At 46.2% G+C, this 21,184-nt stretch overlaps 1 protein-coding gene across 1 annotated transcript in view; it reads right to left on the bottom strand.

The window, feature by feature from the left end:
* LOC137504630 (cytochrome P450 2B4-like) overlaps positions 1-18,288 on the bottom strand; it is a 107,953-nt gene extending 89,665 nt beyond the window's left edge. Inside the window, exon 1 of the mRNA XM_068233211.1 lies at positions 17,973-18,288. Coding sequence (XP_068089312.1) covers positions 17,973-18,288 — 316 coding nt within the window. The remainder of the gene's footprint in view (positions 1-17,972) is intronic.
* Positions 18,289-21,184: the final 2,896 nt, after the last annotated feature.

The following is a 21,184-nucleotide window of genomic DNA, read 5'->3' on the forward strand; positions in this document are numbered from 1 at the left end:
CAAAAGTGGGCCAAAAGTTGGGGGGTCGGCTTGCTTGCGAGTCATGTCCTGCCCCCCGGCCGCCTCCGCCGCTGCTATGACCTTACCAGCTGCTTCCAATATTCCCCTCTCCGTCTCCTGGGGCATGTAAATAGTTCACAGCAGCTCGCCCCACGGTGGCTGCTGCGTGATGACGGAGGAAGCGTAGAGAGAGCGGTTCCCATAGTAACGGCGATACATATCGCCGCTACAGGAAGCCGCTCTCTACGCTTCCTCCGTCATCACGCAGCAGCCACCGTGGGGCGAGCTGCTGTGAACTATTTACATGCCCCAGGAGACGGAGAGGGGAATATTGGAAGCTGCCGGTAAGGTCATAGCAGCGGCGTCCGGGGTGGGGGGGGGGGGGACTACCTACCTACCTACCTACCTACATTGAGCACTATACTCGGCACTATCTACTTATACTGGGGCACTATACTAGCTATACTGGGGCACTATACTAGCTATACTGGGCACTATACTACCTATACTGGGCACTATACTAGCTATACTGGGCACTTTACTAGCTATACTGGGCACTATACTAGCTATACTGGACACTTTACTAGCTATACTGGACCCTTTACTAGCTATACTGAGCACTATACTAGCTGTACTGAGCACTATACTAGCTATACTGAGCTCGATACTAGCTATACTGGGGCATTTTACTAGCTATACTGGGCACTTTACTAGCTATACTGAGCACGACCTATATATACTGGGCACTATACTAGCTATACTGAGCACTATACTAGCTATACTGAGCACTTTACTAGCTGTACTGGGCACTATACTAGCTGTACTGGGCACTATACTTGCTGTACTGGGCACTATACTAGCTATACTGAGGCACTACCTACCCATACTGGGCACTATACTAGCTATACTGGGACACACTGGGGGGATCACGCGGCAAGTATTTCCTACCCCCGGCTTATATGAGGGTCAATAATTTTGTCCTGTTTTTTCGGGTAAAAGTTGGGGGGTCGGCTTATATGCGGGTCGGCTTGCTTGCAAGTATATACGGTAAATATAGCAGCCTCCATATCCCACTCACTTCAGTTGTCCTTTAAGGCAGTTTATTGCATACACCCCAATGGGTGTGGTACAGGGGAACCCCCGTCACTAGCCCTGTCGCTAACAGCTGATTTTCTGGTGCTGACATCAGCTGTTTGAAAGGGTACAACATTTTGTTTGGAGGTATTTTTCACAAGCTATATGGAGAAATGTAAGCTGTCCCTATTGCACAACTGGTATTAGGGCTATTAGAACAACATTGTTGTTGCCATAGTGCCCCTTTAAGGTGTTTAGCAAAGAAAGTGAGAAAAATGATCAGAAGTAATAACCCACAAGACATGTTTTTTGCATCAGTGTATACAAGGAGTTGATTCACAAAAAAACTCTGAAAAATCTTATGAATCACCTCTAATTACTGCTCCATGGGCATGGATATTTGTCTATGCAAGTTAATGAGAAGCAAATGAGTGGTGAAAATTGTTCTGGTCCTGAAGTGGTTAAGAAACTACTTCACCTTTTACAGTAAAGTAACTTTCAAAATTAAAAAAAAAAAAAAAAATCAAAATTGGCTGTTTTTGTTTGCTTTGTCATCTTACTGCTGTTATCAATTTTCTTGCCTTTTTAGTACTGTCTTGCTAGGTGCCTAAAGATCACCTGACCTGAGGCAAAACTACCTAAAGTATCACAGAGGTATTGGCCTCAATTCACTAAGCAGTTTAGACTAGTCTACAGCAGGGCCGGGCCGAGGCAGAGGCTGAAGAGGCTCCAGCCTCAGGGCGCAGTGCAAGAGGGGGCGCACAATTCATTCTGCTGTCATTCCCAATTGTGTTTGAAACACAAAGAAATAAGAAAAGGGCATACATAGCAGTGACTGCAAGCCAGATAACTAGAGATTAAGGTGTTGGGGATTTGGGGGGCTGGGGAGGGAGGGATGGAGGGGCGCACTTTGCTGTCTCAGCCTTGTGTGCCGAAGGACCTTGTCCCGGCTCTGGTCTACAGAAGGTTTTTAGTCTACTGATGGTATGGTGTAATGTTTTAGCCCTGTTTTTAGACCTGGTCTAACATTCAGTAATTACACAATTCACAAAGGCAAACAAGGAGTAACCACGCCCACTTTTTCGGACAGAGATTAGACCAGCTGATTTCTGTAGGTAAAGTAATTCTGTGAGGTATTTTAGATGTGAGGATGGAATATTTTGAATTAATTATGCAGGAGTTTAATCGTATGCAGAGGAGAGCTCATCAAAGGAGAAGGATGTCAGTCATAGCCACTTGTTTGTGAATTGCATCTTTTGATTATTTTCCCTGCTTTACCGACCTAATTACCAAATGGTTTTGACCAGGTCTAAAGACAGGTCTAAAACATTTGGTAATAGTGAATTCCCCTTTGATGCAACTGACCAAACCATCAGTAGACTAGTCTAAACGGCTTAGTGAATTGAGGCCATTCATGCTGGATCCACATACCCGTTGTGCATCGTCCATTTCTCTACTCATTGCCCCTAGTCCCATAATCACTCCTTGGAAATTTTGACTTTTTGGCTAAATCAAGTTTTCAGACAGGAAGAGGCAGGCATGCAGCAATGTTCTTTCCTATCACCCTCCCAACTCCTCCTCTTTGGGCGAACAAAAAGGGTGGGGAGGAGGAGAGAATGGAAGGGTAATTACCGGGACCAGGAGGAAAGAGAAGAAGACTAAACAACATACAGGGTTATTTGGATCAAGCATGGACATACCTCTGTGCTTACCTTAGGTAGTTTTGCCTCGGGTTTGGTGTGGTATAAAAAGTTATCCATATATATAAAGTTAAAAACAGATAAGGCAAGAAAATCCATGAGAAATGTTTTGGGAATCAAACCCTTGCTGGTTTTAAAAGCATTAACTTCAAGTTTAACTAAAGTGTCTTTTGCATAAGCTTGTCTGGAGCCATAAATGTCAGGGCCTGGAAGCCTTAATGTTCAATTCTATGGATGTCAGAGCCCTTTGATTGAAATACTTTTTTGATTTCTTTGTTCTTCAGACTGTAGATCATAGGATTTAACATTGGTATAATAATCCCATAAAAAACCGAGATGTACTTCCCCTCATCTGATGCATAATGAGATTTGGGACCAAAATACATGATCATTGCCGTCCCGTAGAACAAAGCCACAACAGTAATGTGAGAGGAGCACGTAGAGAAAGCCTTTGACCTTCCAGCTGAACGGATTTTCAATACTGAGGATAAAATAAAAATATAGGACACTATAATTAAGGAAAAGGGGACAAGAAGAGAGAAAAAGCTTAGGGAAAAAATGACTGCTTCATTTTGATCAATGCTGTCACAGGACAGCTTAATTACGGCAAGAACTTCACAGGAAATATGGTTGATCACATTGGGGTTGCATGCCCTCATAGGTTGTAGAATTCCCGGAATCACGGATGTCATGAAACTGAAGATCCATACAAAGGCAATTAGTCTGTAGCAAACACTCCACCTCATAAGAACTGGGTAGTAAAGTGGGTTACAAATGGCATTGTACCTATCAAAAGACATAACCACGAGCAACATACTTTCCGTACTACCCAGGAAAAGGCCAAAGTAAACTTGAACACCACAACCAAGCAGAGAAATAACTCTGTTGGCTGAAAGCAAGTCCACCAGAAATCTTGGCAGGGTATTTGTAGAGTAGAAAAAGTCTATAAAAGCTAAATTGCAAAGAAAAAAGTACATAGGAATATGTAAGTGAGGGCTAATAATAGTTATGCATATCATAAAGGCATTTCCACTGATAGTGATTAAATACACAATTAAAAAAAGTACAAAAAGTGCAGCATTGATCTTCGGGTCATTGGTGAATCCTGCCAGTATGACTTCAGTAGCCAAAGTCTTGTTCTTGAGTTCCATCCACAAAAACTGTTAGATATATGAGATTTGTGTCCAAAAAATATCAGTGTAAAATATAATAAAAAATACCTCTATTTACATCTAATAGAACATAAAGAAAGTATTAAATGAAAATAAATTGTAAGATATCCAGATTTTTACTTTCAAAGTACAATTTCAAGCACTTTAATAGAGACACTGTATTATTCAGCTATAAGTTTGCCATACACCATTCAAACTGTTTAACCACTTCAGGACTCAGTCTTTACCCCCCCCCCCCCCCCCGCCTTAAGGACCAGCACTGATTTCTAAGATCTGTGCTGGGTGGGCTCTACAGCCCCCAGCACAGATCAAATACCAGGGAGAGCGACCAGATCGCCCCCCTTTTTTCCCCACTAGGGGGATGATGTGCTGGGGGGGTCTGATCGCTCCTGCATGCGTGTGGCTGGCGGGGGGGGGGGAACCTCAAAGCCCCCTCCACCGCAGGATTCCCCCTCTCCCTCTTCTCCCTCCCTGCCCCGGAGATTGGAGGCTGCACAGGAACGGATCTGTCCTGTGCAGCCTCTAACAGGCTCCTGCCTGTCATGTGACATCGATCTCCGGCCGCTGATTGGCCGGGGATCGCTGATCTAGTACAACGCTGCTACTGTTAGCAGCGTTGTACAGATGTAAACAAAGCAGATTATTTCCGCTTGTGTTTACATTTAGCCTGCGAGCTGCGATCGGCGGCCCGCAGGCTATTCACGGAGCCCCCCGCCGTGAATTGACAGGAAGCAGCTGCTCGCGCGAGCGGCTGTTTCCTTATTAATTAGCCTGCAGCCGGTGACGCAGATCTGCATCACTGGCCCTGCAGCTACCACTTTGCCGACGCGCGTTATGAGTGCGCGGTCGGCAAGTGGTTAATAAATGAAATGTTAGATTTGATAAAAACCTTTAATTTAACAAAAATCTATTCAAAATGAGGGTGCTTCTTATGGTTCATGAATTGAAAAGAAATTTTAATTAGAAATGTTCATAATAAGTTGACCATGTTTGGACGATTGGATGTTGTAAAATCTTGTACTGCTTCAAGTTATACGAAGTGATGGGGCAATATATAGCAGTGACCAGGGCCGGGCCGAGGCATAGGCTGGAGAGGCTCCAGCCTCAGGGCGCAGTGTAGGAGGGGGCGCAGAATTCATTCAGCTGTCATTCCTAATTGTGTTTGAAGCAGAAAGAAATAATAAAAGGGGATACATGGCAGTGACTGCAAGCCAGATAACTAGATATTAAGGTGTTGGGGAGGTTGTGGGCCCTGTAACGCCTCTTAGTCTAATAGCAATCAGTGTGTGATGGCTGGGGTGGCAGGGATGGAGGGGGGCACTTTGGTGTCTCAGCCTTGGGTGCTGGAGGACCTTGTCCCGGCTCTGGCAGTGACATTGATGATACATAATATTTTTTATTAGAACTGATTAAATACTGTGCGATGCATTGCGGTAGACCAACAAGGCAAGTGGACAATGTCAGGAAAATCATTTTCCTAATCTACTACCGGGCTGCCAACAAAGATTATTATCATTTAGTATTTGTATAGTGCCAACAACTTCCGCATCGCTGTACGCAGCATATAGTCTTGTCACTAACTGTTCCACAGAGGCACTCACAATCAGTGATGAGTGAAAATGTCAGCTCCAGCCATCCCACCTCTGACCACACTGCCTCACTTCATTAGGTGCTGTGCCCCCAAGGGTGCCTGACACCCAATCTCCACCCCTGGCAAGCTAGGCTCTACACCAGGGGTCTCAAACTCACGGCCCGCGGGCCATTTGCGGCCCTCGATACAATATTTTGTGGCCCTCGCCGGCAAAAGCTTCCTTATAGTTCGCTTTAGTGCTCCCAAGTAATCCGCCGCATCCCCGCCGCTAAACGAGGGCTGCATAGCCACCAAATCGCCCGGGGGGCAATCTGCCGGCATTTCCTGGAAGGGGCAGAGCTTTCAGCTTCAGCTCTACCCCTCCTGACGTCAATCGCCGCCTCTCCCCGCCCCTCTCTGTGAAGGAAGAGTGAGAGGGGCGGGCAGAGGCGGCGATGCGCCGCGATTGTGAAATCCCTTATGCGGCCCAGCCTCATCCTGACTTTGCCTCCTGCGGCCCCCCAGGTAAATTGAGTTTGAGACCCCTGCTCTACACAAACAAACTTGCTGGACTCCTTCAGGTCCCTTGGCTGCCGGGCCCTGCTCCATCAATTTGTCCAGCTGCACAGCCTGGGCAGCCTCGTGCTCCATGAAGATGATGCTGGACCAGCAGCTGTGGTTCCATCGCAGCTGCACAGACACTAACTGGCCTGGTTACGCCGCAACCCTAAGGGGTCTCACTTTCACTGTCCTTTTCACCTCCTCTCACTCTCTTTATCTCTTTCCTCTCCCTTTTCTCTCTACCCCAGGATAAGATCAGGGGCATATGATTCAAATTATCGCTGTAGAAGCGTTTGAGTGCCATAGACGGATTCCCCCCTGGTCCTTTCTTCTGGGTCCTTCCACTCATGCTTATCCTCTATGCCTGCATTGTATCACTGTATTTATACGCTGTATGTATATGTATGCACTATATGTATCCTTTGTATACCTACTGTATGCTTATGTACCATTCTTCTACTGTACCCTGTTGTGTGAAAACCAATTCGGGGTACAACTCACGTTGTATTTGGCGAAATAAATGATTCTGACTCTTAAATGGTGATATTCTTTTCACAGGTAATATGTAACACTCCACTGCTGCCGCTTCTGCATTTAACTCTGCATTTTCTGACAATTCCCCCCCCCCCCCCCCCACAGGTCACAGGGGCTATTGTTACCCGCGTGGAAGTAGACATCGACAGCAAGAACCTCCAAAAATAAAAGGCAGAAGGCAGGTGTAGCTGAGCAGCATTCTTACAGAAAGACATTATTACCACCTTGTTTATTATGAGGTCAGTGTGTGCTGCTAAACTGTAATCAACCCTATAACAGTGCATGTGGTAAACTATGATGCACAGTATTACAAGAAGCCAAACTATACCCACTCATGTCCAAGACCTGATGTCCTTTTTGTGCTCTACGCTGTGCTTCATCCTCCCGATACTTTCTGCTAGACTACGTGCAGCCAAGCGTTTCAGGATTGAAATTTGTTATTGCGGCTGGTTCATCTGTACCTGCTCAGCACCACCTCATGGTTCTCTCCCCCTTGTACACCTATTGATGTGGTAACATATACCTTGTGTACTTTTTGTATGAACTTACAATAATCGGAAACCTTCAAATGTACTCTCAAAACACATCTATTCAGACAAGCCTATGATTTGCTATATAGGTAGCACTGCCTAATCCACTAACCTCTGTGTCTATTCCCCTAGTGCCTTCATTCCACTACCCACTAGACTGTAAGCTTGCAAGGGCAGAGTCCTCCTCTTAGTGTTTCTTATTCTGATGTAACTCACCATATGAACATGTATCAATACCGGTGAAGTCTCAAACCTCACATCAACTATGCCTATATTTGTACTTGCACTGCTGGATGGGAAGGCACATTCGGACTCAGCGGTAAGGACATTTCTGCACTTCCGCTCGGAAATTGGTATTTCCGATTGGAACTCAGAAATCGTAAAATGGATCTCTGCAGAAATACTGCATTACCACAAGTAAGCCAATCACAGAACTTGAAAGACTTGGAACAATCAGAGAACGCAGAGTAAACTCTGAAGTATTTGGCCAATCCGAAGATGCCAAAAATGACCAAACAAAAACGCTCCGTTGGAAATCGGAATAGGAAAATGGAAATTGGAAATCTGTGGAATCGGTAATTGGCATTTCTGACCATCCTTACTGCTAGATCTTCTTTTTTAAAATTATCATGTATCTATGCTCCTCACTATTTGTTTTGTGCACCACAGAAAATGCTGTATGTAAAAAACTAATAATACTTCAATTGCTGCAACATTGCAAGCAGTTACCGTCTTTTCTCATTGCTTTATTACAGTTTTGCTTTTGCAAAATTGGGTTTGCACACCCCTGTTATCTATATCAAGGCTTATTAACCAGTTCAGCCTATCTGGACGAGTATTCCCAGATAGGCGTCACTCAAGTCTATCTGGACGTGTATCCGCATTTAGTGTTTAAGCGGTGGAGTGTGCACAGGGGCCGCAGCCCTGTGTACCCCGGCAGTTTTCCATGTCGGTGGTTGGGGAAGAGAAGCCCGGCTTCCCCGTACCAATTGCAACGTGTGTAATAAAAGGACAAGACCCCAATCAGGGGCTATGTCCATTCATAATAAAGATTGTCAATGAAAATGTAAGATGTAGATGGGGTCGACGTGATGACCGAGTCCACAGGAACTGCTGGGTGTTTGCAGCTTCTCCTGTGAACAGGAGTGCTGGTGGGGGTCTCTGTTGTAGAGCTGGTCGTGGCCTGCTCATCCACCATCAGCTGGAAAATGGCTGCTTCATACTGCTGCGCCTCTGCAGCGTGACTACCCCTAACAGCTGGACGGCCAGTGGCTAGCGGCGGAATGGACACTGACGCAACTGAACTGCTCACGGTGGCCGCAATGTTGCTCGCTCTCCTCTTGGCCTTGCTGCCCCTCCCCTGGCTGCCAGTGCCAGCAGACATAGTACAACTTATATGTGATGATGTCACCAGATGATGTGGGGTACTTGTACTTTATTAAAATCGAGGTTGGACTTTAAAGCAAATCAGCACGGAGTGACAGACCGCAGAGTAGAGGACAGACAGTGCACACTAACTGTCTAACTGTCACACTGACACTGCTCAGCACAGCAGCACTGCAGTAATCTGTAGTAAGCTAACACAGTACTACTCTCTAACAACTAACTAGCACTGCAGTACTAACTACACAATAACACAGTTATCCTATTCCCTAACCTATACTGTAGCTAAGACTAATAGCAGGCCAGCAGCAGGCCTGGTCTGTGCACAGCACACACAGGACTTAACTAGCAGCTGCTGCAGCACAGAGTCTGACTGTCACTGAATGAAATCAAGCTAGCTAACTAATAAACAATAGAACAATAGTGTAGTAAAGGTGTTTAGCACTGAAAAGTGTGTGTGTGTGTGTGTGTGTGGGGGAGGGGGTCTGGCCAGGGTTCCCTTCTGTGATTGGGTGCTAGGGCTTAGGCTGGGAGCCTTCTGATTGGCTCAAGGAGGTCAGGAGGGGCGTGCCAGGGTTCCTTTCTGTGATTGGTTGCTAAGGCTTAGGCTGGGAGCCCTCTGATTGGCTCAATGACGTCATGGATGTCATCTCCATAGTTACAGCATGCAGATTCGGATATCCGAATTCAGTATCCGACCGGATTCCGGATTTCAGATAGATATTCGCATTAACTTGGATAGCGCTATTCGGATTTGCACAGATATCTGGAATCCAAATCCGGGTTCGGATAGTGGAAAAAGTTCAGATTATCTGGGTAGTTTGGGTACCCGAAATCCGGATGAGCATCCCTGACCAGTTATGTTAATAAGGTTATCTGATGTATGAGCGTTGTGAACTGAGCTTACTATGTCGAATATATGGTCAGGGCTGGAATTCTGGAAAAGGCCACAAAGGCCTTTCGCTAGTATTTGGGTGGAGCCAAATACTAGCGAAATACAGGTAGTCCCTAGTTAACAAATGAGATAAGGTCCCTGCTCATTTTTAACTCGAATCCATTCTCTTTTGTCCCCCTCTTTTCTCCCTATGCCTGTTTTGTCCCCCTCTGTGTCACCTCATCTCCCCTTGTTATCTCTGTTCTCCCTGTGCCACTTTTGACCCCCTCTGTGTCACCCCTGTTCCCTCGTGCCTATTTTCTCCCCCTCTGTTCCCCCTGTGCCTCTTTTGCCCCCCTCTAGGTCTCCCTGTGTCACCTCTTGACCCCCCCCCCCTGTCCTAGATAGGTATAGGTGCCCCCCATATAGGTATACAGGTATAGTTTCCCCAGAATAGGTAGCAAGGCATATGTGTCCCCAGTATAGGTATCCAGCCATAGGTGCCCACTGTATAGGTTAGCAAGGTACAGGTGCCCACAATATAGGTAGCAAGCTATATGTGCCCCAGTATAGATTGACAAGTACAGATGACATAGTGTAGGCAGAGAGCTATAGGTGCTCCAGTATAGATAGCCAGGTACAGGTGGTGCCCCAGTGTAGGAAGCAAGCTATAGGTGCCCCAGAATAGATAAGCCAGGTGCAGATGGTGCCCCAGAATATATTAGCCAGGTGCAGGTGGTGCCCCAGAATAGAGTAGCCAGGTACACGTGGTGCCCCAGAATAGATAAGCCAGGTGCAGGAGGTGCCCCAGAATAGATTAGCTAGGTGCAGGTGGTGCCCCAGAATAGATTAACCAGGTGCAGGTGGTGCCCCAGAATAGATTAACCAGGTGCAGGTTTTACCCCAGAATAGATTAGCCAGGTGCTGGTTGTGCCCCAGAATATATTAGCCAGGTGCAGGTGGTGCCCCAGAATAGAGTAGCCAGGTACACGTGGTGCCCCAGAATAAATAAGCCAGGTGCAGGAGGTGCCCCAGAATAGATTAGCTAGGTGCAGGTGGTGCCCCAGAATAGATTAACCAGGTGCAGGTTTTACCCCAGAATAGATTAGCCAGGTGCTGGTTGTGCCCTAGAATAGATTAGCCAGGTGAAGGTGGTGCCCCAGAATAGTCAGGTACAGGTGGTGCCCCAGTGTAGTTAGCAAGCCAATATGTGCCCCAGTATAATCTTACGTAGTACCCTGTTCCCGCACCGACTCCTCACGCTGGGCTCTCCTCCTGTCGCCGGGCTCTCCTCCTCTTGCTGCATCTTTCCGCTATGGTTACTTCTGGCAGCAACTCACTGACGTCATAAGAGGCTGCTGGATAACCATGGCAACAGGACGCGAGGCGGCAACAGGGAGAGCCCGGACAGGAGGAGAGCCCGGCGATTGGAGGCCACGCAGGAACGGGGCTAAGTAAGTTGCTGCACCCGTGCCTCCAAGCCTGCCCTGCCTGACACTCTCCTGGGGGCGAGATCCGCCATTTTTTCTGTGGCCCCTGGGGGACCCCCTGACAGCTGCCAATGTACCCCCAGGGGTGCGCGGACCCCAGGTTGAGAACCACTGTGCTAGGGTATATTAAATGACTGAACCCCATTAGGGGGATCCATCTTCTCTCACGACTACAAGAATCTATAGGCAAAAAAGGCTTGCAAAAGGTGTCTTCAAAGAGTATAAAAAATGTATTGAAAATTGTATCATAAACAACCACATAACTTTTCCCTTCTCCCCCCTTAAAATACACGACCATGTATAATTCAAGTCAAGCCAGTACTTTTTCACCAACTTTTAGAAACTTTTTCAATTGTAAAATGCTTAAACGTTATTTTAAAGGACCACTATTGCAAAAAAAGTAGGCAGTTAAAATCTGATAGAACCAACAGGTTTTGGGCCTGTCCATCTCCTCATGGGGGATTCTCGAGCTTTTCTTTCTTTTTAACAGCATTTCCTGAACAGCCGTTGCCAAGTCTAACTGACAAAATAGTGTGAAAGTGAGTAGGGAAGCTGGCTGGTATCTGACTATTGAGGCAGTTAAACTGTTGTTCAGGAAATGCTGAAAACAAAGAAAACCCTGAGAATCTCCCACGAGGAGGACTGGCACAAAATCAGTCAGTTCTGTCAGATTTCAACTGTTTACTTTTTTTGCAATAGTGGTCCTTTAAATACTTTAGGACCGCTCCACGCCAATCTGCGTGGGCGCGGCGGCATCCCGAGGACCGCTCAACGCCAATTGGCGTGAAGTCCTGGGGTGGGGTTTTGCAAGAGATCGTGCACGCCAATACGTGTGCATATCTGCTTGAAGGATGGAGCTCCGCTCCGACATCAGTCTGCCAACGGCAATTGCCACCAGGAGACTGTTAAGGTGGCCACTAATGGTCCAATTTCTAGCGAAAAATCGTTCGAGCGATTAGAAATTCAGATCGGATTGGTTGTAAATAATCTCCATTGGTGGACACAATCGATTATGAACGAGTGAAAAAAATGTCGTCCGAAGGAATTTTCGTCGAACCAAAATTTGGATTTTCTTGTTGGTTTTGATAGATAGGAAGCAATGATTGGTTCGTTGACAGTGTAGTGAACGATGTATTACAATATTTCACTTCCGATCAGAATTTCTGATCGCTCGAACGATTTTTCGCTAGAAATTGGACCATTAGTGGCCAGCTTAAGACAGTGAAACGGCTGTCTGTTTACATTATACAGTGCTGCGATCTACGGCAGCAATGTACTGGGGACAGCCGTGTCACTCGGCTGTCCCCTCTGGAGGTTCAGGAAGTGATCGGCTCTCATAGGCTGATGTCTATGAGAGTCGATCACTTTAATTGGCCAGGGGGGGGGGGGGGGGGCAGTGGAAATAAAAAAAAACACAAAACATTTTTATATATAAAAAAAAAGATAAAATTAATTAAAAAAAATAACAACTGCCTGCCAGTGCAGTTTCTAGGCCAAACTACTTCCAGGGCGAGTGTCACAAATATGCCCCCCCCAAGTACAGGTGGTGATGCCACTTGCCTTTTGCTGGCTCCAAGACTCCATCAGCCAAGAACCAAGGACCGATTTTGTATTTTTCACTACCCAAGGCCAGGGCCTCACTGCCTGCCCCTCCTAAGACTATCAGGTGTAAAGGAGCAGAGATGGGCAAAAGGAAGCTGGTCTGTAAGAGACCTCAGAGAGGAGACAGCATGTAGCACTACAGACTACACTACACGATAGACACATAGACATAGGACTATGGGAGGGATTAGACTGTGAACCACTCGGAGGGACAGTTAGTGACAAGCCTATACTCTGTACAGCGCTGCGGAAGATGTTGACGCTATATAAATACTAAATAATAACAGAGTACAGCAGAGACTTGCGTTTTTGGGCAGCAGCAGTCAGAAGCCAATGGGGTGAGGCATGACGTAGCAGTTATATTATTGATGTTTGGAGGTAAATGGTTAAAAAACAAAAAAAGTACGGAAGGGGTTAACACTTTCTAAAACCAGTCAGAAGGAGAAGCTGCCACTGTGTTAAAGTTTCTAAAACCAGTCAGAAGGAGAAGCTGCCACTGTGTTAAAGTTTCTAAAACCAGTCAGAAGGAGAGGCTGCCACTGTGTTAAAGAGACTCTGTAACAAAATGTTCAGCCTTATTTCTTCTATCCTATAAGTTCCTATACCTGTTCTAATGTGGTCTGTCTTACTGCAGCCTTTCCTAGTTGCACAGTGGCTGTATTATCTCTGTTATCTAATCTAATCTTCTCTCCTTTGTCAGCTTTGTTGGCTCAGGCAGGAATGTGCTGCTCTGCTGTGATAGGAAGGAGCTATACACACCCTCTCCACGCCCCCTGCAGGGTCTGTATGAGTCACAGACTGAGCTTATCTGAGCCTATCACAAGCTGGTTAGCAGCCATGTCTTTTGTTTGTAAACACTGCCTAAAACTGGCAATTACAAGCCAGGATCACAGCAGGGAGTGGCAGAAACAGCACAGAGGGGCCCAGGAGAACATAATGAATAGAATGGTATGCTTTTTATTGTAAGAATTTTAGAGTACAGATTCTCTTGTCAGATTGCACAGTTGGTCAAACATAGCGAAAGTAAATCCTCCCAGCTCACTGCCTGTGCGCTCCCATAGTCCTCCTCACTACTACAGAACCCTGTGCACACAGAAGTAAGTCCTCACTGTGATTAATCAGTGACTTACAAGAGACAGGAATGCCCATCCATCACTATAGCTGTGGGGGAACATCATATACCAAACGTATAGACCCACAACAGTCAGTTCAGCCATCTCTCCTGTGTGCCGTACAGTGGCGTAGCTAAGAAGCTGTGGGCCCCGATGCAAGTTTTACAATGGGGCCCCCAAGCACTCTATACATAGCAATTGATACGGCGCACCAAAACCTGCCAATGGCAACTACAGTGTCAGAGGTGCAAGAAGGGGATGGGGAACACTTTTTTAATGATTACCACTATTCAAAGTATCTATAGAGGTGATTATTATGAGCACAGGACCAATCGAGAGCTAATACTGTAGTTGAGGGAGGGCCCTTCGGGGCCCCTCTGGCCCAAGGGCCCCGATGCGGTGGCTACCTCTGCAACCCCTATTGCTATGCCCCTGGTGCCGTATCACAAAAAGCAGCCCAGACTGAAGCAATGTATTCCTGAAGCAATCCATTTCCTCCTGCAAAGTCTTCTCCACTAAAGTTCTCCTGGTGGGATTGATAGTACAGGGTCAGGGGACAAGCAAACTAGCCTTGTGATTTCTTTCTGCTGCAGCTCTGTTTGTTCCCCTGCTGACATCCTTCCTCTCCTCTGTGTATGTGTAGTAGAGCTCTCTCAGCATCAGCAGCTGCTTCACAAATACCTTTCCTGATGCACACTTTTCCCCCTCAAGGGCTGGGGCGGTCCTTCCCTTCCTCACAGTGCGATGTGGTAGCAGAGGAGCTGGGTCACATGATCACACATCTTCCTCTCACTTCCTCCTCCTCGAGTCTCCTGCTCTGCTCCATCTGACACTTTTGGCAATATTGAAAAGAAAAAAGACTGGCACTAGATGTGAGTGACACCGGATTGCGTACTCCATGCTTCAACGTGCTACTCAGAGACAGTCAACTGTATACCCTGATGTGTCTGTACACCAAGGTACCTGTTTTTTGCAACAACAGTGCCTCCCTTTCTTCTCTATTTACTCCATCTGACACTTTCTAGTATTTCCTCTCCTCATTCAGCGCCCCTTGCTCTAAACTTCTACACTGCGCTCAGGGCAGTTGCAAGTCCTGCACGGCCCAAGAAACTGCAGTGCTGCCTGCAGCAGCGATCAGAGCCCACCAACAGAAAACTCTGTTGGTGGGCAGAAATCTCTGTTGGTGGGCAGAAAAGGGGGGGGGGATCACTTCTGTGCTGAGTTATACGGCCCCACAGCAAGCCCTTAAAGCTGCAGTGGCCTAATTTATAAAAATAGCCTGGTCACGGGGGGGGGGGGGGGGGGGGTAGGGGGGGTAGGGGGGGCAGTGGTCCTTAATGCTGTGATGAGAAATTAAAACAAAAAATAGAAGAAAAATACAAGTGCTCCTTTTTTTTCTGTGGTTCTTGAATTTAAATGTAGCAAATAAAATATTAAAAACAATCAAATGTTTCTTCTTAAAGTGTAACTATCGGGCATAAAATAAAAAAATCAATTCTTTATTTGTATCTGGTAAACAAGTAATAAAGATGCTAACCAGGCAATCCAAAAGTTAAAATCTCTATTAGTTTTCTTGTTTATAAATGATCATTCCCCAGTTTACCTGACTCTTATTTGGTACGTTGCCGCAAAAAGGACGTTGCAGGGCATGCTGGGTTGTCCTTTTTTGCTTCTGTACATAAGGGGAAATAAAGAAGCAAAAAAAAAGACAACCCAGCATGCCCTGCAACTTCCTTTGTGCGGCAACATACCAAATAAGAGTCAGGTAAACTGGGGAATGATCATTTATAAACAAGAAAAGTAATAGAGATTTTAACTTTTGGGTTGCCTGGTTAGCATCCTTATTACTTGTTTAACAGATAAAAATGAAGAATTGATTTTTGATTTTATGCCCGACAGTTACACTTTAAAATGAAAAGATGTTTTAATGTCTTAAATATGGGTGATGCACTCACATGGCTGGCTGTTACTATTGCAGTTATCTATGCCTCGTGCAGTACCTTAAATAAAGGTTTCTATTATTACAAACTCAGGAGATTAATTATTTCATACAGCTCTGCCTTTTCCCGGCTGATGCGGTATTTCCAAGTGGAATACCTTTAATTATTTTTGTAGCACAACAATTTTTTTAACTGTATGCTGTGATAGAAAGAGCTTATGTAAAGTAGTCCAATATTAATACATACATCTATACAATGTTAAAAGCACTATGTTACTAATAAAATATATTTAAAGGGACCCTGAGCAGAGATTAAAAAATGAAATTGAGACTTACCCAGGGCTTCCTCCAGCCCCCTGTAGCCCGCAAGGTCTCTCAAAGTCCTCTGGGCCCCCTCCGTGGTCCCGCTGGTGGCTCCAGTAGGTGCATGACTTTGGAAAAAGTTGTGTATGTGCAGTACAGGGACCTGGCCATCAATCACCTGTGGCATCATCACGTACATCACTGTAAGGGTTCTGCACATTCACGGTAAGTCTTTCTTGTACTGCGCATGCGCTGGACCCTTACAGCGATGAGCGCGATTATGCCACAGGTGATGTACTGTATACTGTTCAGGTTCAAGTTTTGCCAAAGTCGCCCACCAACCGGAGCCGGCAGTGGGCCCATGGAGGGGACCCAGAGGACACCCAGGGACCTCACAGGCCAATATTAATAATAATAACTTTCAGTCATTTTTGTTACTGTGTTTGATTAAACTTGCATCAACAGCCATTGAGAAGGAAGATCGGATTTGTCCAACATGCCAAATCCAGTGCAGGAGACTTGGGCGCAGCAGGTGCCACCATAGGCTGTAATAGAAATTACGGCTATAGCAGCGCACAGGGAGTAACTTCGGTGCTGTCAGAAGACGGAGCTGAAGTTACTTTTAAATCACTATAATTTGGCCTCCAGCAATTGCTGGAAGCTGAATTATTTCATTCCCCGCTATCCATGGCGGCCTAGTGGTGGAATAGTATTTAACACAGCCGGGAACTTGTGCAGCAGTAGGATCAGCCATACTTAGCGCTACTCATCCAGATTCCGGATATCCGGGTATCCCGGATATCCAACCTTTTTCAGCTATTCAGATTCCAGATACCTGGGCCCAAATCTGGATAGCTATCTGCGGATAGTTGGCTGGCAATCCAAATATCCGCGGATATCCGACTATTGAGATTCTGTAACTAAGTAGATGATGTCAAGGATGTCATTGAGCCAATCAGAAGACACCCAGCAAAAGCCCTAGCAACCAATCACGGAGGGGAACCCTGGCCAGCCCCAACTGACCTCATTGAGCCAATCAGAGGGCTCCCAGGCTAAGCCCTGGCACCCAATCACAGAAAGAAACCCTGGCCAGCCCCCCTGTATAATAAGGAGGGCTGCCATAATGAGAAATCTTGTCCTTGCTTGTGAATGCTCACTGAGAGACATGCTCCAGTGCTGCTGGCCTAGCAAGTGCTGTATACAGTGATAAACCTAAAGCTGTTCAGTGATTAACCCCTTCACTATCACTACACTATTGTTGTAAAGTTAATTAGCTTGATTTCATTGTGTGACAGTCAGAGTGTGTGCTGCAGGGCTGCTGCAGGCAGCTGCTATGTGTCTGTGTGTGTGCTGAGCCTGTGCACACTGCACAGACGACCAGGCCAGCTGCTTCCTGCTGGCCAGCTATTAGCCTTAGCTAGCTACAGTACAGGTTAGGTTAGGGATTAGGGAATAGGATTACTGTGTTATTGTGTAGTTTGTACTGTAGTACTGCAGTCAGTGCTAGTAGTTGTTAGAGTAGTAGTACTACTGTGTTAGCTTACTACAGAGCTGCTGTGCTGCTGAGCAGTGCCAGTGTAACAGTTAGTGTCTTCTCCTCTGCTGTCTGACTGTCACTCGGCATGTGGCACTCGGCACATGGCCCTTGGCATGTGTAACGTGGCACCTGGCACGTGGCACTTTACACTTGGCACTTTGCACTTTGCACGTGGCACATTGCACGTGGCACATTGCACTTGGCACTTTGCACATGGCACTTTGCACTTGGCACGTGGCACTTGGCACGTGACACTTTGCATGTGGCATGTGGCACTTGGCACGTGGCACTTTTCACTTTGCATGTGTAACGTGGCACTTGGCGCGTGGCACTTTGCACTTGGCACATGGCACTTTGCACGTGGTACTTTGCACTTTGCACGTGGCACTTTGCACGTGGTACTTTGCACTTTGCACATGGCACTTTGCATGTGGCACTTGGCACGTGCCACTTTGCACTTGGCACGTGCCACTTTGCACGTGGTACTTTGCACTTTGCACGTGGCACTTAGCACTTTGCACGTGGCACTTTGCACGTGGCACTTTGCCTCATGGTTAGGTGGTAGGTCATAGGCCCAAGTTTGGGAATCACCCTGCAGGAGAGTTTTTACCAGGGTGACCCTCTGATGCTCATTGCCAGAAGCAATAGGTCTGGCTTCAAAGTAGGACTGACAGCGATTCCTGAAGTTGCGGAAATCACTTCTATGTCCTGAAAAATTCTCTGGCAATGGCATTTTGGGCTCAGGTACCAGGAGGACTGGTGGAGCAGTTTGAACTTGCTGTTGCAGCTGCAGTCCACGAACAGCCTGGGACAAACTGTCCAACTGTTGCTGTTGGTTGGTAACAGTGGCGCTCAACTTACCAACCGCCAGCAGAAGAGCTTGTACTTGCTTGCAAAGCTCTTCCATATCGATATGGTCTGCTCTAATGTAACGATCTGCTAGTGTGTGAGCACTAGCAGACAGACAAATATCAGACGTTCCCTGAACGGGAAATGTCCACAGGCAATGTCAGAAGAAGGCAACACTAACACTGAGTACAGATAATGAGAATGGTCAGGCAAATCAGGGTCGGTAACAGATCTGACAGACACGGTAAAAAATCGGCAGGCAAATACAACGTTTGTAAACAGACAGAGGTCGGCAACAATCAGATATGCAAAGGTACAGACTCGGCAGGCAAAAGCTAAGTGAGTGTTCGGGCAGAGGTTGGCAACAGATCAGATTGGCAAAGGTACAGAATCGATAGGCAAGTAGTAGTCAGAGGATCAAGCAGAAGTCAAACACAGTATATCAATCAGTAATAATAATAAAAGTAGGCTAGCTGGTATGGAATCCCCAGGGTCCTGCCGGTTCAAGCCACACACGGAACTGACTAAGGTCTGAATAGAGATGAGCGTAATGACTTAATTATGATTTCACGAAATTTCGCATTATTAGTGTAAGTACGATTATGGCCGTAAGTACATAATCGTAATGAAGAAGGATTTCGCAAAATTCCGCGTAAGCGTAATTTTCGTGTAATTTTCGCATTACAGTGGGTATCGCGAAATTACGTTTGCCTTGCATGCAACCGTTTGTAAGCGTAGTTACATAACGTAATTTCGCAATAGTTCATATTACTGTAAGCGTTAATTTTCGCAGAGTTTTCACATTACAGAATGCTGAGTTGTTTTTCCTCCACGAATAATGCCCCTTGTTATGCCCAAATAACTCAATTTTAGTTTCATCAGTCCACAGCACCTTATTCCAAAATTAAGCTAGCTTGTCCAAATGGGCTTTAGCATACCTTAACCCGCTCTGTTTTTGCTGTGGGCAGAGAAAAGGCTTCCTTCTTTTTATAGCTAACAAGTAATTAAGAAATTCGCGAAATTACGAAGAAATGCGAAATTACGTTATCGTTTAACGTGAAATTACGTTGTGGTTTAACGCGAAATTACGTTATGGTTTAACGCGAAATTACGTTATGAACGAAACGCGAAATTACGCGTTGAAAATTACGCTTACGGTATTATCAATTACGATTTTCATGGCAATTACGCTACCATAATTTCGCGCCGTAATAGCAAATTTCGCATGCGTAATTATAGTAACGCGAAGACCCTAGGTCTGAAGCCTTCACTGCGAAGTGTTAGCTAGAGCAGACAGTGAGCAAGTGTCAGAACAGAGCTTAAATAGCCCGGGTAAGCAGGAGAACACGCCCCCATGCCGCCTGGCCAATCCTGAAACCGGAGGTGGAGTCCTGCGTGTCAACGGACAGCTGGTCAGCTGACACGCTTCCTAAGAGCATAAGAGGAGCGACGCTGCCAATGCATGCGTCCGCTCTCATTTTCAGTCAGAGTATCATGCGGCCGGAGTTGACATCATCCCTGCCACTGCGGCCACCAGAAGCCTCAGATGTGCTGCCAGCGGAGGAAACAGCAACTGAGCTGGTAAGCGCAGGATTACTGACAGGACACTCATACCTGCCTTACCTATACTGTGGAACCTATATTAGTATTATTATTATTTTATAAAGAACCAACATATTCCATGGCACTGTAAAAAGTAGGAAAACAGACAAGGGGTACATAATGATACAGACAATGATATTCATCAAATATGGACATGGTTACAAAATACAGAACTGGTGATAACAATGACATATGTACAGTGACCAGATTTTTATTGGCCCAACCTGGGCCGGGATGGGGGGGAGGGGGGGTTTGCGAATAAGAGAGGTTACAACAGTGCGGCGTGCAAAGAGCGCCGCAGGGAAAAATGGGTGTGGTCATGACATCACACGGGCGGGGCTAACTGTAATGTAACGGTGTAACAGTAAGGCTGGGGGCCAGAATTTCTTCCCAAAATAGTTAGACAAAGTGACCCTAAGGGTAATTAGTCATCGTTTCCCAAACACATAAGAAAGCAGAGTGTCCACTATGATGTGGTGAAACAGGAGATTTGCATCATGGAAGTGCAGACGATAAATCTGCAGAAACTTTTTGGTGCTATTTATTAGCATACCATTTAGTAATCATGAGTCCCCAAAATGCTAAATGCTGCAGCAATAACCCCAAAGTAGCGAATGCAGCTAACGATGAACATCAAGTAATAAGTGTAGAAACTGTTACCTTAGACACATTAAATGCAACAATCATTACCTCCGACACATGAAATGCAACAACCATTACCTTCGACACATGACATGTAACAACCATTACCTCCGACACATGAAATGCAACAACCATTACCTCCGATACATGACATCCAACAACCATTACCTCCGACACATGACATTACAACCATTACCTCCAACACATGAAATGCAGCAAATGGGGAAATGAGGCAAATATTACCTCGCACATGTTAAAATTCAGTAAATGTTACCACCACCAGTCCCCCCCCCCCACGCACCCCCACCTAAAATGCTGCACATGTGAAATGCACATACATTACCCCACATATAGGAAGTGCAGAAAATGTTACCTCAGACATGAATGCATTAAATGTTCACATCCGCCGGGAGGGTGACACTAGATGGAAGGAGGGTAACGTTGGGTGGGGAGGAGGGTAACACTAAGCGGGAAAGAAGGTGACACGGGGTGAGGAGGACAGTGACACTGACTGGGTAGGGGAGAGTGACACTGATTGGGTGGGGAAGGGTGACAATAGGTGAGGAGGGTGACATAGCCGGCCTTTGACCTGAGTGACTGGAGCGGTTGCTCAGGACGCTGGCTTCCAAGGGGGCACCTATAGCAGGTTGCCTATACTGAGGGCACCTACACCTGATTTCCTATACTGGGGTGTAAAGAAACGCGGAAGA

This window comes from Hyperolius riggenbachi, chromosome 4 (assembly GCF_040937935.1).
Source record: "Hyperolius riggenbachi isolate aHypRig1 chromosome 4, aHypRig1.pri, whole genome shotgun sequence".
NCBI classification, from domain to species: Eukaryota; Metazoa; Chordata; class Amphibia; order Anura; family Hyperoliidae; genus Hyperolius; species Hyperolius riggenbachi.